A 17,839-nucleotide genomic window follows, 5' to 3' on the forward strand; every position below is an offset into this window, starting at 1 on the left:
AAAATCCAGTATGAAGGGAAAAAGACTTGCTCTCAAAACATGTAACAAATAATTTCTCTCTAAAAGTTTTAAGGGAAAGCATAATTTGAAATGTAACCTTTCAACAAATAAAATGAGAAAAGTAGAGGCAAATATATATATCGTGGTAACATTTCTCACCAACAACAAGGCTATAATATATTCATATATATATATATATATATATATATATTATAGTTTATAATTATAATTATATTATAGATTTATATATGAATCTATTATAGTCTTGTTGTTGGTGAGAAATGTTACCGCGATTTCATTGGCCACCACCACGTATATCAAAACAAGCCCCTCCTCCGCGGAAGAAGGTGGATTACGGAAGTTCGTCCCTTAAAGCGGAAGTGAAGGCCAAAGCCCGTCAACAGGAGACGCTTGAGGCGGCTGGAGGGGAATTTTCTCTCAGTCTGACAGCCAGGGATTTGACAGAAAGAGGAAAGCGCCGTACTCGTATCTCAAGGTAACCTCTCTCTGGTTTTGTGTTAATATGTTTGTTGGAAGGTTATTGTTAGCTGTTCGTGGTTTACTGATATAGAGGAACTGTCAACTGTTAGCCGATGCTCATGACGCTCCTGAGCCGCTCCTCTGGATCTTTCCCTCAGCGACATAAAAAAGGAATAATAATCTATATATCTATCTGTCATGCTCCGAATATCAATCTTACGGCAAACGTCAGTTTAATAGAGAAGGCTTGTATGGCTGTGTGTGTACACATGTAAATATGCGTGTTTGATCAGATCCCCGATCAGCAGCTCTGAAGTTTCACCATCTAACGTTACAGCAGGGCTTCCTTGTCTTATCATTTGACCGTTGTGTTGCAGCCGAACACGCATCTCTGGGGTGTCGCTAAACGCCGATTGTATTGCGATTAGTAAAGGTGATACTTCTCCAAACGTCTACATGTCTTCCATATTAACGTGTGTTTTTATCTCGTTCAAAAACTTTTCTTTAGCTCTGCCCGTTTTTTCTATTTTTTATTATCAGTGTAGCAGGTTCGCCGCCGTTGAGTTGAATGTTTGTGGTCAGAGCTCGTGGGAGGAGCAGATCAGAAGTGAAAGACACCGGACTTCATGAGGAAGTCAATAATGTGGCCTGAGGAGGCTTGATTGACAGGTCAGCTAGATGAGTCATCAGCACTTAAGATCGCACATGCATTGATATGAGCTTAGAGCTGTTTGATTGCAATGACAATATGCTTTTATGATAGCAGTCCACCTCTTTAGACAGGTGATATTGTGATTTATTGAAATATAAATGTGTTTAAATGAATCATATCACACATGTCCAGACGTGTGTGTATATATATATATTTCACCTTTGATACTGAGAGGATTTCTTGTAAAACACACATTCACTGTCCTGTTGCACATAGTGACCTTTTGTTCAGCAGAAGCACTTGATGCACACATGACTTGTGAAACCTGCTGTCTTTAGTGCTGTTTTACAGTCTCGTCCTGTCATTGTCCTTGAGATATAGAATAGTATAGGGTTGTGTCTTATTTGTGGTTTGATTGCTTCTCGTGTGAGAGAAGGATCTACTTATTGCTTAACATAACGTGATGCAAATTAAAATAAAAAGAGACTTCATCATTACGATGCAGATGTATCTGTTACTGTGTGTCGCTTTCTTGTTTTGGCTGTCACTGAAGGTGAGTAAACAGGAACAGAATATTACTTTCATCTCCTAGTTCTGCTCTGGAGATCATAGTGGCTTTTCCCAGCATGCTTTGTAACTGCTTGGGGCATTTTTTTGTCATCAAGAAGGCTGTTTGTGTTTGTGTTTCTTCCATTAAAACAATCAAGTTAAAATTTCTTTCCTCATTAGATTTAAATGGCCATTATTTTGTTGTTCCTTTAACGGATTACTTTTTATGTTGTTGTTATTGAGGGCTTTGTGAGAAACCAGGGTGTGATCAAGGTTATTTTTTACCGTTGAGTTTATTTTCTCTTTCAATTTATGATTATGACTATGCCTATTATATTGTTTTACACGGGGTTCACTGGAAGCTGACATAGTGTTCAATCACTAAAAAACAAACTAAAACAGGGTTCACGTTTCACAAAATGAATAGGGACTTTTAAAATTGTGATTTACAGGAATAGTCATAGAGATAATGTTGTAATGACTATCATTTTTATTTGTGTTATCTTAAACTAAAGTATTTTATCAAGTGGAAATTGATCTTTGTGTGTGCAATGCAATCTCTAAAGAACAATTGGTTAAAATCCTTATCCCAGTATTCATGATGACCGGAAAAAAGTGTCTAAAGGAATTCGTTCATTCTTTTTTTTGTTAACTGAAATAAAGCTGAAATAGAATAAACTATTAGAAGACTTAGCCTAACTAACTGAAATTACGTTTAAGTTGGAGTACTAAAATGACTAAAACTGAAATAAAATAAATAGGAATACAAAACCCAATAGCATAAAAACGAATTCAGTAGCACTGGTCTGCTTGCCAACAACCTTGTAGGGCCCGTTTACACGACAGTTTTCAACTGAAAACAGAAACGTTTGTATGCATTTTTAGCCGAAGAAGACAGAAGATAGCAGGAAAAATGAGCCGTGGTAGCACATGGGGAGAGGAGGAGACAAGGTTTTTAATTGAAATATGGTCTGAAATATGGTCTGACAATATAATAAGAAGGGAAAAAAAACGCTTTCGGTCTTTTCCTTTCCTGCCGGCGGTGATTAAATCATCGCACAACGAGGACATTCATTTGGAGAATTTTAACTAGGCTAGCCTCGCGTATAGTTGGTAATGCTGTAATAATACAGTATAGTGGCAACAATATGCGTCTGTTCATTCATTCTTTTCGAAGTTACCCGCTGAATTGACAACACGCTGACGTCACGCACACGTCCGTTTTACAAACCAACAATGTCAAGATGCAACCCACATAGATGATGACGACAGGACGCAAGTCTGTCATGTAAAGTTCTTTAGTGCGCTCGCATAATTACAATGTGAAACCAAACCAAAACTTACCGAATGTATGAAATGTATCAAAACATGAACTTTGGTTCGGACCTTGGTGCGGACTTTCAGGTGTGAAAACGGCCTTAAAAAACGGTGACATCATGCACGTGTAGTGTTTATTTACGAAGTGACATCGCCAACTACTGGCCTGGCATGAATAATACAGCGTTTTTAGTCGTTGTCGTCGTCTGTACTCGAAAAACGCAAGCGTTTTTAGTTCATCGTTGTCATGGTGTAAACATAGCCTAGTATTTAGGTCATGGTGAAAACCGGACACATACAGGAATGTTTATCACCACCAGGATGTGTAGAAGCATGTTTATTTAAAGTACAACTCAAATGTGTCTGAATAACCCAGATCTGCTGAACTGAAGATGAAATGTTTGTACTGATCTTGAAGCAACTCCAATGAACAGGAACAATTGGAGCACAAAGTAGATTGCATGCCTGCACAAACAGACAGAGAGATGGAAAAAAGTCATTGTCTGATGGAGCAGGCAAGATGCACATAATAGCATCTGTTAAGTTGTATTATTAATGAATGCATCTGTTGAGTGCGTCAGTTTGCCCTTCCAGGCGTTGAGGAGGGTGTGGATGCGTTGTTGTTATCTGTGTGTTTGCCCTGCAAAATTGCAACAACTTCTTAGATAGATAGAGCGACAGACCGTACTTTCTAACACACCCTCTCAGACATTTGTTTAATGATCAGGCCGGCTTGTGCTCCCATGTTGGTGATGCATGCCATTTCCTTCCAGCTGGTCAGTTTCCTGGAGAGCATTTCCTATTTCCACACTGTTGTTGCGATCCCTCCCTCCCAGTGAACTGTTTGATGGGGGATGGACGGTATTATTGCACTCCTTTAAGGGTCTCACCACAGAACTGTATATTCAGCATGCGATTTTGCATAGAAGGGAAATGAGCCATAGTGATCGGAATGCTGGTGCCAGCGATTCGGGCTGACATGTACGCACAGGTTTCAACACGGTGGCCTTCCCGATAGATGACAGGAAGTGAATCAGGTGTCTTTAGATTACAGCACTTCTCTGTGGAATTTCATCGTTGTCGTTGCCTGGTATTTGGTCACTCGGTTTCAGAACAGAGTGGCATTACGGTAAAAACCATCCTTCCGTGGTGGGTGTCTGATGTCATGAATGACATTATAATCTCTATTATTAAGACTGCTGCAAGTTTTCATTACAATGACTGTCCATCTGCTAATAAGATGCTTCAGTCCGTTGGCAAAAATATGAAAATCACATCAATATTTCATAAACATGCTCTCTATTTCTCCAGTCCCTCTTTGGTGCAATTATTCCCATATTCTGATCCTTCTTCTACAGAGATTTTTCTCTGTAGTGTGATTTACAGAGTGATATATTCCAGGTAATTTTGCTGATGATTATAAAATTAAGGTTTTTATTTTGTTTAGCATTTATTTGGACATTAAGTTTCCTAAAGAAGTCATTACACTGGCATTAAGCAAGCATTTTGATAATATCTTGGATTTAACATAAAAACTGTAAGGAAAACAAACAGTACAATAGTTGGTGTTTTGCCTCTGTCTTCTGTCCAACAAATCAATTTAAAGATTCATTTGTGATTCATCACATAGATATGTTCCTGGATGTCCCTGTGTTTTTTTTTGTTTTTTTTTTCCATATATTAAAATGTTCTTGTATTTATATTGTGTAAATATAATTGGTTATACCGGTGGAATATAAAAGGGTTTACTTTAGTGACAACATGTTACAATTACAATGTTTACATGATAATATTACTTTACTGTTGGCTACTGTTTTTTTTTATTGCTTGTCTGTCACAAATTTCACGATTTCAATTGAATTCTTTTGATTTAATTCTGATCTTGATTCAATGTCGATTTATTTTAGATATAAATTAGTAGGGATGCACCGATACCAGTATTGGGTATCGACTCGATACTGAGCTCATGTACTTGTACTCGTACTCGTAAAAATGCCCCGATACCAACAACCGATACCAGGCAGCGTGTGTACAGTGTTTGTGTCCAGACAAAGAAACACTGACAACAAAAAATTATAATGGGGATAAAAAAAGGCTGTTTATGAAGTAAATATATCTTATTATTGAAATATTAAAAAGAATAGGGCTGTAAACGATTAATCGCGATTAATCGAAATCCAAAATAAAAGTTTGTTTACATTATATATGTGTGTTTATTGTGTATAATTATTTTGTATATATAAATACACACACATGCATGTATACATTTAATAAAAATGTGTTATTTATTTATATAAATAGTTATATTTATATTAGGGCTGTCAAAGTTAACGCGTTAATTAGGCGTTAACGCAACATCATATTAACGGCACTATTTTTTTTAACGCGCGATTAACGCAGCGCATATTTTCAGTTTGACCCGTGGCCCAACCCTAGTTGGAGAAATGGAGATACACAGTGTTGCCAACTTAGCGACATTGCAGACCCCTTTAGCGATTTTTATTTATTTTTTCTCTTCAATAAAGCGCACAAACCTTTAGTTTCTGAGAATCGCCGGTACCAATGTAAACAGTTTTATTGAGAATTTAGCTTCATCAAAATGGGCACAGAGCGAGACAAACTAATGTAATAATAAATGTACATTTAGCATTTTCAGAACAGCTGGCCTGTCATGCAAACATCTAAACATGTTTGTTTTAGTAAATTGCTCAGTGCAAAGAAAGAGAAGTAATGGGAACCTGGTATTTCTTTATTCTTTCTTCATGTGTCTAATAGACATGAACAAGTTCTTTGAAAAACATCTATGACCTTTGAAACATGTCTCGTCTTCATGCTCTGTTGACTATGGTTTCAATAATAAACATACATTTGCATAAAGCATCCATATTTATCCATGCCCATAATGATTAGAGTATTATACAAACTTGAAAAGTATTAATTTAAGGTACATTTAGAACAAATAAAAAATGTGTGATTAATCGCGAGTTAACTCATGGCAAGCATGCGATTAATCGCGATTAAATTTTTTAATCGATTGACAGCCCTAATTTATATATAATATATATCATATAAAAATAAATATGCAGTATATAAATGCAAATATTTCTCAAATATATACATGCATGTGTGTGTATTTATATATACAAAATAATTATACACAATACACACACATATATTATGTAAACACAAACTTTTATTTTGGATTTCGATTAATCGCGATTAATCGTTTACAGCCCTAAAACAGAATATAGTAACGGCTATATAGCTGTGGCGCGCAAGCTGATAAGAGAAAAACGCGCAGTGGATTGAGCGCGCCCCGGCACAGTGCGAGCTGGTCGAGCGCATCAGACGTCAGTGGAAAGTTAGTAGTTCAGTCCGATGTCAATGGCAAAGAAAGTAAAACGAGGCATGTAGCTTATTATTATTAACATTAACTGACCATAGAGAGAGAGAGAGCGCACTTCTGTTGAATGCTCTTGATTGCTGATCGTTCACTCAGCACGTGTTATTTGGATTAAAACTAAATCGTATATTTAAGTAAAACATGAACTGTTACCTTATTTATGTTTAACGAGTGGTTGCCTGCATTATTAGAGGACATTTGCAGGTCAAGAAGTTACATGAACTTCAAACATCCAAAGCGCGCGCCCCAAAACCAGCGTCTCAGCGCGCGAATACTGAATTGAAGTCTTTCAAAAAAAATTAAAATACAGGTATCGGTTACAGTATCGGTATCGGCGACGAGTACCAAAAATGAAAGTATCGGTATCGGACTCGGTCTGGAAAAGTGGAATCGGTGCATCCCTATAAATTCGGTATATGGTAGATGCATGTTAATTTTTCTCAAGAAAAAAATGTAATCTAATTCTAAACATAGCAAGCCTTTTCAGCTGGTATTATTAAAGGATAAAAATAACTCAAATGTTTTTTTTAAATATAATAACAACGTTATAATATTTTAATGATATAAGTACAAATATAATAAATATGTAATATTGTGCACATATTTAGCTAAATACTCCTCTTGTATAGCTAATTTTTCTGGCCATCTAACATTCATGGCTTTCCTGAGGTAGCCTAAATTTAGTTATGTGACATTGTTCTCCAGCTGTTTTATGGACATCTCCACTGTTGAAAAACACTGATTGATCGATATTATGTATGAGATACATTTTGGTAAGTTGTGCTGTATCTTTCAACATTGTTAATTGCCGTTTATTTACTATTAACTAGTAGAGATGATAGGTTTACGTGCCGCTTGAACTGAGGCGCTACAGCGATCTGTCACATTTACAAGTGCCAAAACGGTGTTGTTTGAATTTCGTAATAAATTTGAGTTGACAGAATCTTGTCTGCCGGTGTCAGTGTCCTCTTTGGTCCGCAAATGTTTTTTTTTTTCTGCCTGAGAAAATGGATGTGTGGCGTCGTGAGCGTGTGAAAAGAGTCAATTGCGTGAGAGTTGGCAGCCCTGCAATAACACATAATAGTACACGCACAATATTGGATTTGGATCGGTCTCGTCTGGCCGATACCCGATCCGGCAAAGAATGGCAGTATCGGATCGGTGCATCCCTAGTTTTTAGCTGCATTTAATATGGGATTTGGGTCTGTTAAGTAGTCTATTTCAAATGGATCGCATACAGACTGTCTCCGAAGGTCGACTAGTCGGATAAAAAAAAAATCCATTTAGGACTAATCGTTAATGAAATTATTAGTTACGCACATCCCTAGACTCTATTGTAAGTTGCTGTTTGAACGGGACATTTCGAGACCCACACCAGTAAGTAAATGTGGTTGTCAATCCCAAAAACTGACAATGTGAACGTTGCTAATATGTAAAACAAGACTTAAAAATCTTTACCTAGATTTTTGCTGTATCTTGTACTGAATTAAACGTTAAACATTTTGAATCTAAGTGGCTACAATAGATGTTTGGAAAAAGAAACAAATATTTGAGCGAGATGATGAATCATATTCAGACTATTTCCTATTTCTTCTTTTTTAGCTGTATAGTCAAGCCCACCCTTTGTGCCATACTGTTTCTATTTATGTTCCACTTTCTGTGCAAAGCCTGTTGAATGGCATTAGAAGATGTGGTTTGCAGAAATTTGTGTGTGAGTGATTCTAAACCTCCGTCACATGCTCTGGATTAGACTGAACCTCAAGACCTGACGCTGGCAGTGACATCTCGCTCCCCATAATCACTTTTTTGATTGCCCTCTACTTACCACTTCCATTGGCCTTTTCTTGCAGTTATTAACAGGGGAGACAGGCCTTAAACCTTTAATTTAATGCTGCTTACATGAAAATGTTTTTTTTTTTGTGATAGCCCTGGCCTCAATACCTGAATATTCTCCTACAGAGGATGGAGGTCCGTCCATCCATTTATTGATATCCATCTTCTCTTCTCTCATCTTTTGCTGCCAATTACTGTGTCTGCTGCAGCAGAAAGAATATCTGAATCTATCTTTAACAAGCTGAAATAATGACCTTTAGACTGAGTTGCTGTTATTTCTTTTTTCTGTGTCTCTCTGTCTTGATGTAATAATCACATTCATTTTCTCTCACCTTTTATTTGCTCAGTTGTTTTAGTGATTTAGCTCTGCTGACTGTGTTTGGCTACAGAGAATAAATTGAACTTATTTTAATGAACAGAAGGTAACACTACCCAGTTAGGACAAAAATAAAGGTTTCAGAAGTTCAATATGAGTTTTTCCCCTGTAGCCGTTTTATTTATCAATCTGAAAGTATAAAGAAAATGTTACGCCACAGTCCACAATTCATTTGGCCCCAAGCTGAGCTGAATGTTTGTCTGTGTGGCGCTTCGAATAACAAAATATAGGCTACACAAAAAAAACAGCAGTCCTGACCTGTTTTCAGCACCTTTTTCGTCGAAACGGTGCAGATAATTTCGGATCACTGATAAGTGTAGGTTATTTAAATTGGGGAACTATTTTAGTGTATGTGTGACATGACACTGATTTTTACCTAGCGTGTTTTTGTATGGATGCTTTTAACTGTAATTGCGGCACAGTGTGGGTGGAATCTGTAAAGGGGATTGTTTTGTTGTAGTTAGTTTTATTGGAGCATTATGGGGAGGCTGGTTAATGGTTAGTGCACTGGAATGGTGGGATAGCTGTTAACGACCTGTATGAGTCTGTCCTTTCCTTTCACTCAACTTGGGAGCGTCACAGTCAAGTGTTTTGTAATATGGCCAATTATAATTGTTCATATAATTGTTCATATAATTGTGATAACTGTTCATTATTGTGTTTTGTTAATCAACTTCCTTTCTCCCTTTTCCTCTAGGTTTATTCATCCAATTGGAGCCATCTCCATCTTTCTCACTTTCTTTACCGATTTTCTATCTCTCTTTCTCTCTCTCTCTCTCTCTCTCTCTCTCTCTCTCTCTCTCTCTCTCTCTCTCTCTCTCTCTCTCTCTCTCTCTCTCGACCCTGTCCTCCCCGGAGCTCCGTTGATCCTGGTTTAGGACCCCTGTCATATCCAGTGAGGACCCCTCTTAGATCCAGTCAGCCCTCTCCTCTCCTGTTGTCCGGCCTGTTGGCATGGCGGGGCGAGGTGGACCAGCGCGGACCAACGGTGCCGCCCCCGTCGGGAACAAAATCTGCCAGTTTAAACTGGTCTTGCTGGGAGAGTCTGCCGTGGGCAAGTCCAGCCTGGTGCTCCGTTTCGTCAAAGGCCAGTTCCACGAGTACCAGGAGAGCACTATTGGAGGTGAGCCAGAGCGTGTTTATGTCCAAGCTTATTCTTTCTAAAGATGGAGGATTTTCCTCACATTTTTGAATGTGAACTCTTCATTACAAGAATGCACACAGACCCGAAACTCCTCACTAGTTACTATATTCAGCTATGACATGAACAGAGGTCGCGTTAAACTTCCGCATTGTCCGCCATTTTGACAGACAGGGTCGTAAAAAGGTTTCATCATGAATGTTTGTCCAATAAATCTTTACTTGTGATATGAAACAAAGTCTCAGCTTTAAAATTCTGTCCATTTTATCACAAAACTCAAGAGATCACTGTAGCGCCTCAGTTTAAGTGTAGCGGAGCGTGAGTGAACGCAATCATCCCTTCATCTTTTACTGTTACAGAATGAAATAAACATGAATGAACTTCAGAAAATATGTTGAAAGATACAGTCCAACTTAGGAATCCATATCATGACACAGTATCTCTGTGTAATCGCTCAATCAGTGTTTCAACCGCAGAAAGATGACAATAAAACAACTGTAAACAATGTCACATAACTCAGAAAAGCCATTCATTCGTTGACCATTAACTTTATAGTCAGGAAGAGTGCACTATAAGCGCACAGAAGTCAACAGCATTCATGCACATATTTCAAAATAAAAGTCTTGCTTCAGAAGAAACATTTAGAACTAGGGATGCACCAATACTGAGCTCATGTACTCGTAAAAATGCCCCGATACCAGGCAGTGTGTGTAGTGTACAGTGTTTGTGTCCAGACAAAGAAACACTGACAACAGAAATTATAATGGGGATAAAAAAAAAGGCTGTCTATGAAGTAAATGTATCTTATCAGTGGAATATTAAACAGAATATAGTAAAGCCTATATAGCTGTGGTGCGCGAGCTGATAAGAGAAAAACGCGCAGTGGATTGAGCGTGCAACGGCACAGATGCGCACGAGCTGGTCGAGCGCATCCCTTTTTCACAGACGTCAGTGGAAAGTTTGTAGTTCAGTCGGATGTCAATGGCAAAGAAAGTAAAACGAGGCATGTAGCTTATTATTATTAACGTTAACTGACCAGAGAGAGCGAGAGAGCGCACTTCTGTTGAATGCTCTTGATTGCTGATCGTTCACTCAGCACGTGTTATTTGGATTAAAACTAAATTGTCTATGTAAGTAAAACATGAACTGTTACCTTATTTATGTTTAACGAGTGGTCCCCTACATTATTACAGGTCAAGAAGTTCCATGAGCTTCAAACATCCAAAGCCCTGAAAAGCCCTGAAAACCAGCTTCTCAGACAGCGCGCGAATACTGAATGGTAGTCATTCACGTCTTGCGCTTGTATGGACGAATTCACACAAAACTATGTAAAAACACCTGTCTTGGCGAGTATCCTAGTAAACAAAGTCTGTTATATCTCAAGTGAACGTAGACGGTATAATTCAAATGGTGCGTTCGGTCTTAAACTGGCAGCAGTTTAATAAATCTGCTGCTGTGTTTTAATGTTAATAAAACAAAGGACAAATAAATTGACTAAATAGGCTACCTTTTTCAACTTTACAAAAAGATCCATCTATATTTAATTTATACAGTAATGAATATGCAGTGCATGAAATATATATTTGATAAACAACTAATATGATTTATATTATTTTGGTTTCTCTACTAATATATTTAAAAATGACAAATGCATGAACTAAAAATCAGGTATCAGGTATCTGGATCGGCGAGTACCAAAAATGAAAGTATCGGTATTGGACTCGGTCTGGAAAAAGTGGTATCGGTGCATCCTTATTTAGAATTTTTTGTTGTTGTTGTTGTTTGACTACACACCAGTTGAGAAACACTGGTCTAGATCATTTTAAAGGGAAACTTCTAAAATAAATGTGTGCAAGAAAATTGATTTAACATGAATGACTTCAGGGGGAATATGCTGTCAAACTGTTGAATGTGTCTCCTGTAAAAGATTAGCTACGGGATAATATTTTATAATACAACATACTAGTAGTGAGATTGTGTTTGAACGCTCTGCGTATATGAGGTTGTGTGGCTTGTGGTGAGAGGGCTGGGCTTGGTCTGAAGCAGACAAGCTGGTTCTTACTAGCTAATCACATGACTACCACATGAGTTATACTGGAGTATTAAACAGACACGCAGTTATGCATGTGCACATATCTGATCTCCTAACCAAACACATGTGTATGCTGTATACAGCTTGAAATGGTATTCATTTCAAAGATACATTTATGTTATGAATTACATGGACAGAGAAAAGGAGTTAGAGAAACGACCAGAAGGAAAGGGAAACGGTCAACAATGGGATTTCCTGAGTGTGTGTGCTATTGTGTCCCTCCAAGTTATCAGTGTTTTAAGGGAACTTAAAGCTAAATTTGATCATGGACATTCGTGGATTTGTTCCATTTAAGACTCAGTCTTGTATTTAGCAAGACATTCTAGAATAAATTCAGACACGAGGAAAGAAAAGTGCTGGGAGTGACGTTTGGTACGGGCAGGATACCACAAGCTTGCACAAGGCTGACAATAAGGAAATTCTCAGCACTTTTTTTTGTCCTTCTACATGTTTTCCTTCAGTGCCATCATCCTGTCGTCAATGAGCAGGTCAAAGATCACAGCACTCGCAGTGCTTTGGGAAAATTAATGTGAGCTGCAAACATGTGACCATTGCACCTGAATCAGCACAAAGTTTGAAGTGAAAGGGATTAGAAATATGGATGGTCACTTTTGCACAGTTTCTGTGTATGCGTCATTTTATGTGTATTGTAAAATTAAAAACATTCTGAAAATGTTTTGAATGCTTGCCTGTGCAAATGTCACGTTCTTTTGATTCTTTGAATAGAAAGTTCAAAAGAACAGCATTTATTTGAAATAGAAATCTTTTGTAGATTTCTCGAACTCGAACCTGTACTCGAACTCTGGACATGACTATCGGCTCCAGCAACACCAACGTTTTTGTCCTAAGCATCTATGATGAGAGGCAGAACATTTATTCAAATCCTGCTTCACATAACTCAACATAAAATGTCAAATACCTTTGAATGGCCTGATCAGGATGACGCATGTTTCTCATTCTTCCTCTCTACAAATGTCCAGCCCTTAAATATCTAAGCAGAAAGGAAGTGCTAAAAGTATCATTTTCATTCCACAAACTGATACACATTACCATCATGTCACAAACATTTCTGTTTTTCTTTCCCTTCAAGCTGCTTTCCTCACACAGACAGTCTGCCTGGATGATACAACAGTAAAGTTTGAGATTTGGGACACGGCCGGACAGGAGCGATATCACAGTCTGGCCCCTATGTATTACAGAGGAGCCCAGGCGGCCATCGTCGTCTACGATATTACTAACACAGTGAGTGCCTGCGATTTATGAAAGCAAGACCTTTTAGTCAGAGTTGCATCAGACAGGTGTCTTGTACAGCCAGTCGTTCCCCCTCTGAGGTTGCGTGGCACCTCAGCTGCAATGTGACTTTGTTAGTTGTGCTTTGGCTCTAATAAAGGCTGACATCACAGCGTTGTGCTCAGCAGAAGGGTAAGGTCTGAATAATAAGGTTTCACCTGACTGACTGCCGGGTTTAATTATTATTCTGTAGGATACAGTCAGACCTTTGCTCAAAGTCAAGTAACAATCACAATGGCGATACAATTCCTGTTGGCAACCTTAAAGTCCCCCTGTGTTGAAAATCAAGCTTTTAATGTTGCTTATATCTCTATGTGGTGTTTTTAATATGCTTTAAGACAAACCATGTGTAAATTCATAAGTCATCACCATTGCTGAGGATTTTCTCCTTAAAACTGCTGTGAACCAAATACTGTCTCAAAAATGCAGTTTGAAATCGTTGGCGTTTCTGACATCAAAAATTACCTTGTAACCAATCAGGTCAACGAGTGATCGTCAATGAGTGGATCTCTGAGCTGGAGTGAGTGAGTGGAGGCAGGGCTAATTTACATATTCATAGAACCGTGTATACTAAATGAGGCAAGGGTGTAGTTACATTCAAGCTATTTAAACGGTTTATCCTTGAAAAAATATTCAGGCGTTCACCTGAGACGCATCTCTCTGTAGGCAATGGCGTGATTAGTTGGTACCCTCTTACGTCACAGTAACTTCCAATAGGAAAATTCAACTGCAGTAGCCACCGTTCAACCTGAAGAGGGCAGACGTTTTTACACCATATATTGTAGAATTAAAACACTTTATACTCAAATGTCCAAAAATTTACTTGAATCAATGAACAGCATTAATAAAGCCCCAGTCTTACAGATCATTAACCAAAAAAAGTTGTTTTAGGGTTTAGTTACCCTTTAAGGGATAAAATGATTGGCTACAGGGGGACTTTAAGCTAATGTACGTAGTATATGTATGGCTTTTGTTGTTAATGAAACATAAAATACAGCCTTTTTTATTTATTTGTAATATGTAAAATACTGTATTTTCTTTAAAAAAAACAGGAATATGCATGTTTTAATAAATAGGATATCAGTTCATTATAAATACATGGCAAAGCTGAATTTTCAGCATCATTACTCCAGTCTTCAGTGTCACATGATCATTCTAATATGCTGATTTGCTGCTAAAGAAACAATTCTTATCAATGTTAAAGTCTAAATTGAATCTATTAAAGGTATTCTGCTTAATATTTTTGTCCGTCTTACTTTTTTCAGGATTCTATGATGAATAGAATGTTCAAAAGAACAGAATTTATTTGAAATGGGAAACCTTTGTAACATTATACACTTGCATCCTTGCTGAATAAAAGTATATATAGTATAAGTATATATATATATATATAAGTCACTCATGATTCTGTAAGTGCTCAAATCCAATCGAACAAGTTCAAGAACCATAGCAGTTCATTTTAGTGGCTTCTCAATTTACACTATGACTGGTCCTTAACTTTTTATTAGTTTTTTTTTTTCTTTGGTTAACAGTTGCTCTGTTTTGTTTTTTGTTTTGTTTTTCTGTTTTAGGACACATTCACTAGAGCAAAGAACTGGGTGAAGGAGTTGCAGCGTCAGGCGAGTCCAAATATCGTCATTGCTCTGGCTGGCAACAAGGCAGACCTGGCCAACAAGAGAGCCGTTGACTTTCAGGTAAGTTTACACAAACGGAAAACAACCTCTGTAAATCTGCTTCCAAATGTTTTTAACTCATCTGCATGCTTTCTTTAGGAGGCGCAGGCGTACGCAGACGACAACAGCCTACTCTTCATGGAAACGTCTGCGAAGACCGCTATGAACGTGAACGAGATCTTCATGGCTATTGGTACGATCTCATCTCAGTTGTTGATTCTCTTCAAGTACAGAGCAAAACACAGCAACACGACACCAGTTTCACCTGTCGCAAAGACGCTCCTCTAGACACCACACCTAATCATTCAAATACTGAAGTTGGTTAAATTCAGATCAAAGCAACCTAGTGTGTTTATGAAGAAATGTTTTCCTTCTCAAAAATTCTGTAGCCAAGAAGCTTCCGAAGAACGAACCGCAGGGTGGGGCGGGCAGCGGCGGACGGGCCAGAGGAGGGGTCGACTTACAGGAGACAGCACCTCAGGGCAGAAGCGGCCAGTGCTGTGGAGGTGGCAACTAACCATTGGACCAATCAGCTGGCAGATGCACACAAGGACTGATACAGACACACAACACAGTATGAATCCATAGTGTGAGATCCATTTACTTATGACCCAGCTCTATACTATGGCCAGTTAGAGCTTCAGAACTGGAAACAGGCCATTGATACCTTTGTAAATCAACACATTAATGTTTCGACCATTTATCCCTCCCAAGAACACGATATGCAGACATTCAGATACACACACAGAAGCTATGACATGTCTCTGCCACCTATGAGTTATTTGATTTGTCTTATATAGTTTTGACAAAACAAAAAGAAAAAAGAGACACGTGATCCGATCTAACCAATCGCACTTAAAACAAAAGAAATCCCAGACTGCTGCTGGTGGAAAAACAAGTTGTCTCTCCCTTGTATTTCCTTATGCTCTCATTTGCTCATTTGTATGAAAAATCTAGTGGTGACGTCACTATTTAATTGCGCTCTCCCTTTTGGTGGATGCATACTGCCAGTATTGAGTTACATCTCATCTTTCTCCTGCTCTCCTTGATCACATCCCTCCTTTGTTGGAGAGAGGAAAGATTGGAGAATGAGAAAAGAGGCTATTTTCCATCTATGTCAGGCTGTTCTGTAGATCCTCTATTATTTCTATTGTATTAGTCTCTCAGGCGTCCACTACTCCAGCACAAATGAAACCAGTATATGATTTGATAGGCTAGACTTTTTTCTAATCACTTACATATATCTACTTGTATATCTAAATGCATTAACAGGTGGTATAACTCCAACAATGTGTTTTTCTTTTTTTTCTTTCTTTGCATTAATGAAATGTTTTTGAAATCATTCAGACAAATGAGAAAATACATATGAATTATACAAGGCAAAATCAGCCTCCTCTGACCAAAATCCCAAATATTTACGAGGGGGGGAAAAAAGATAATGTTGCTGTTCCTGTACTTTTTTTTTTTGAAAATGTCCCTAATCATTAGCCATTTCAATTCAGCACCTTTGTGAGAATTTAATTGTTTTTGTACTTAAGGTCTCTTAAGAGTGCACTGGGTATTTCTTTGTCCTCTGACAACGTCATTTTTTGTCAATATTGTTCCCTCCTGTTTTATGTCGAAGGACGTCTATTTCGACCGGCATTTTCAGCATCACTTGTGACATAGCACAACACATGTGAACAGTGACCCAGAAGTCTCAAGCAGGGTCTGAGGAACGTGGGACGCAATGGACAAAGGCAAATAAATGGAAAAACACAAACCTAGTAGAACTTGTAATTTTACCAATAAAGGAGGGGAAGGTATACATTCTGTCTGTTGTGTTGTTATTTCTAAACGTAGGTGATAATTTGAAGGTGTTTTCTTATTCTTTCCCCAAAATAAGGTTGGGAACAGAGAACTGGTCCTTAATTATTCACCATTTCAAAATTAATTTAAAAGGTGCTCTGTTTCGTTAACGATTCTCGAATATGCAATTTGTTTGTATGCTGCTGTGAAGGGAGCATCATGGGTAGAGGTTTACTCCGTGTGTTTGTTTTGCTGGTAGTCTTTTTGAACTTGACACCAAATGCAGAATGTTTGAGCCACCTCTGCTATTGTAGAAAGTCACTATTCACAATCAATCCTGATTAAGTTAAGAGATTAGGCAAATAGTATTTGACTGGTCATGTGATCTTCACACGAGAGGACCCTCTCCATGTACAATAAAACCGCTTTTATAAGGTTGCAGATGTGACTGAAGTCTCATCTGAGTGTTTCGATTTTATATGTCAGTTTCAAAATGACTGCTTTTATTTGGGTGTGCAGCTTTTCAAATCGGAGAAAAGAAATACTGCACATATAAGGCTCATCATGAGACTTAAATCTGACTGGTAGTTAAAAATACACGTTTTCTTTTTATCAATGATATTTGATCTAAAAAAATAATAATGAAAGAACTCAATTTTTGTTTGTAAGGCCTAGAGCAGTAAATTACTGAACCGGAATCATCCCAAATGTACATTTATTAACCTTTTGTTATTTTTCTATAAATAAAAAAAATCAGTAATCTAATGTATTAAGATGACTAGTTTGGAAAAATATTAAAATGCATTTTGCTACAAAAATAGTTTATACAACTATCCCCCAGTTTAACAAACCAGTCTCAAGATAGTCTCAGACTAAAGTGCATGTTAGAGCTGTTTGAACTGAAAGCAACTTGCACTGGTGCATCTTAAAATATTTTGTCTCAAGATGCACACCAATTATGTTTTTTTTGTTGTTGTTGTTGTTTCTAAGCCACGTTTATAAAACCCTAATTAAATGTCCCAATTGAACTAGGGCCTAATCTCAGCTTAATATAAACCCTGTCTGTAAAACCAGACCTGTGGCCGGTTACACAAACTAGTAAGTCTAGTCTTACAATTTAGTCATCTATTTTTTTTCTTTAAGATGGGCCAGTTATATAAAAAGGTCGAATTGTCTATTGAAATTGTCTAATGTAAATCTGAAAATTAAGACTGATTAGCTAATAACTAACTAATTTATAGTTGT

The 17,839-nt window shown here is 37.7% G+C and overlaps 1 protein-coding gene across 1 annotated transcript; it reads left to right on the forward strand.

Moving 5' to 3' along the window:
- Positions 1 to 340: 340 nt before the first annotated feature.
- On the forward strand, positions 341 to 16,611 carry rab5c (RAB5C, member RAS oncogene family). The gene is made up of 6 exons (XM_079604772.1): positions 341 to 496; positions 9,308 to 9,733; positions 12,934 to 13,085; positions 14,705 to 14,827; positions 14,906 to 14,999; positions 15,196 to 16,611. Exons 2-6 carry the CDS (start codon positions 9,565 to 9,567, stop codon positions 15,321 to 15,323), a joined length of 666 nt encoding a protein of 221 aa, XP_079460898.1. The 5' UTR covers positions 341 to 496; positions 9,308 to 9,564; the 3' UTR covers positions 15,324 to 16,611.
- The last annotated feature ends 1,228 nt before the right edge of the window (positions 16,612 to 17,839 follow it).

This window comes from Phoxinus phoxinus (assembly GCF_949152265.1).
Source record: "Phoxinus phoxinus genome assembly, chromosome: 1".
Taxonomy (NCBI): Eukaryota; Metazoa; Chordata; class Actinopteri; order Cypriniformes; family Leuciscidae; genus Phoxinus; species Phoxinus phoxinus.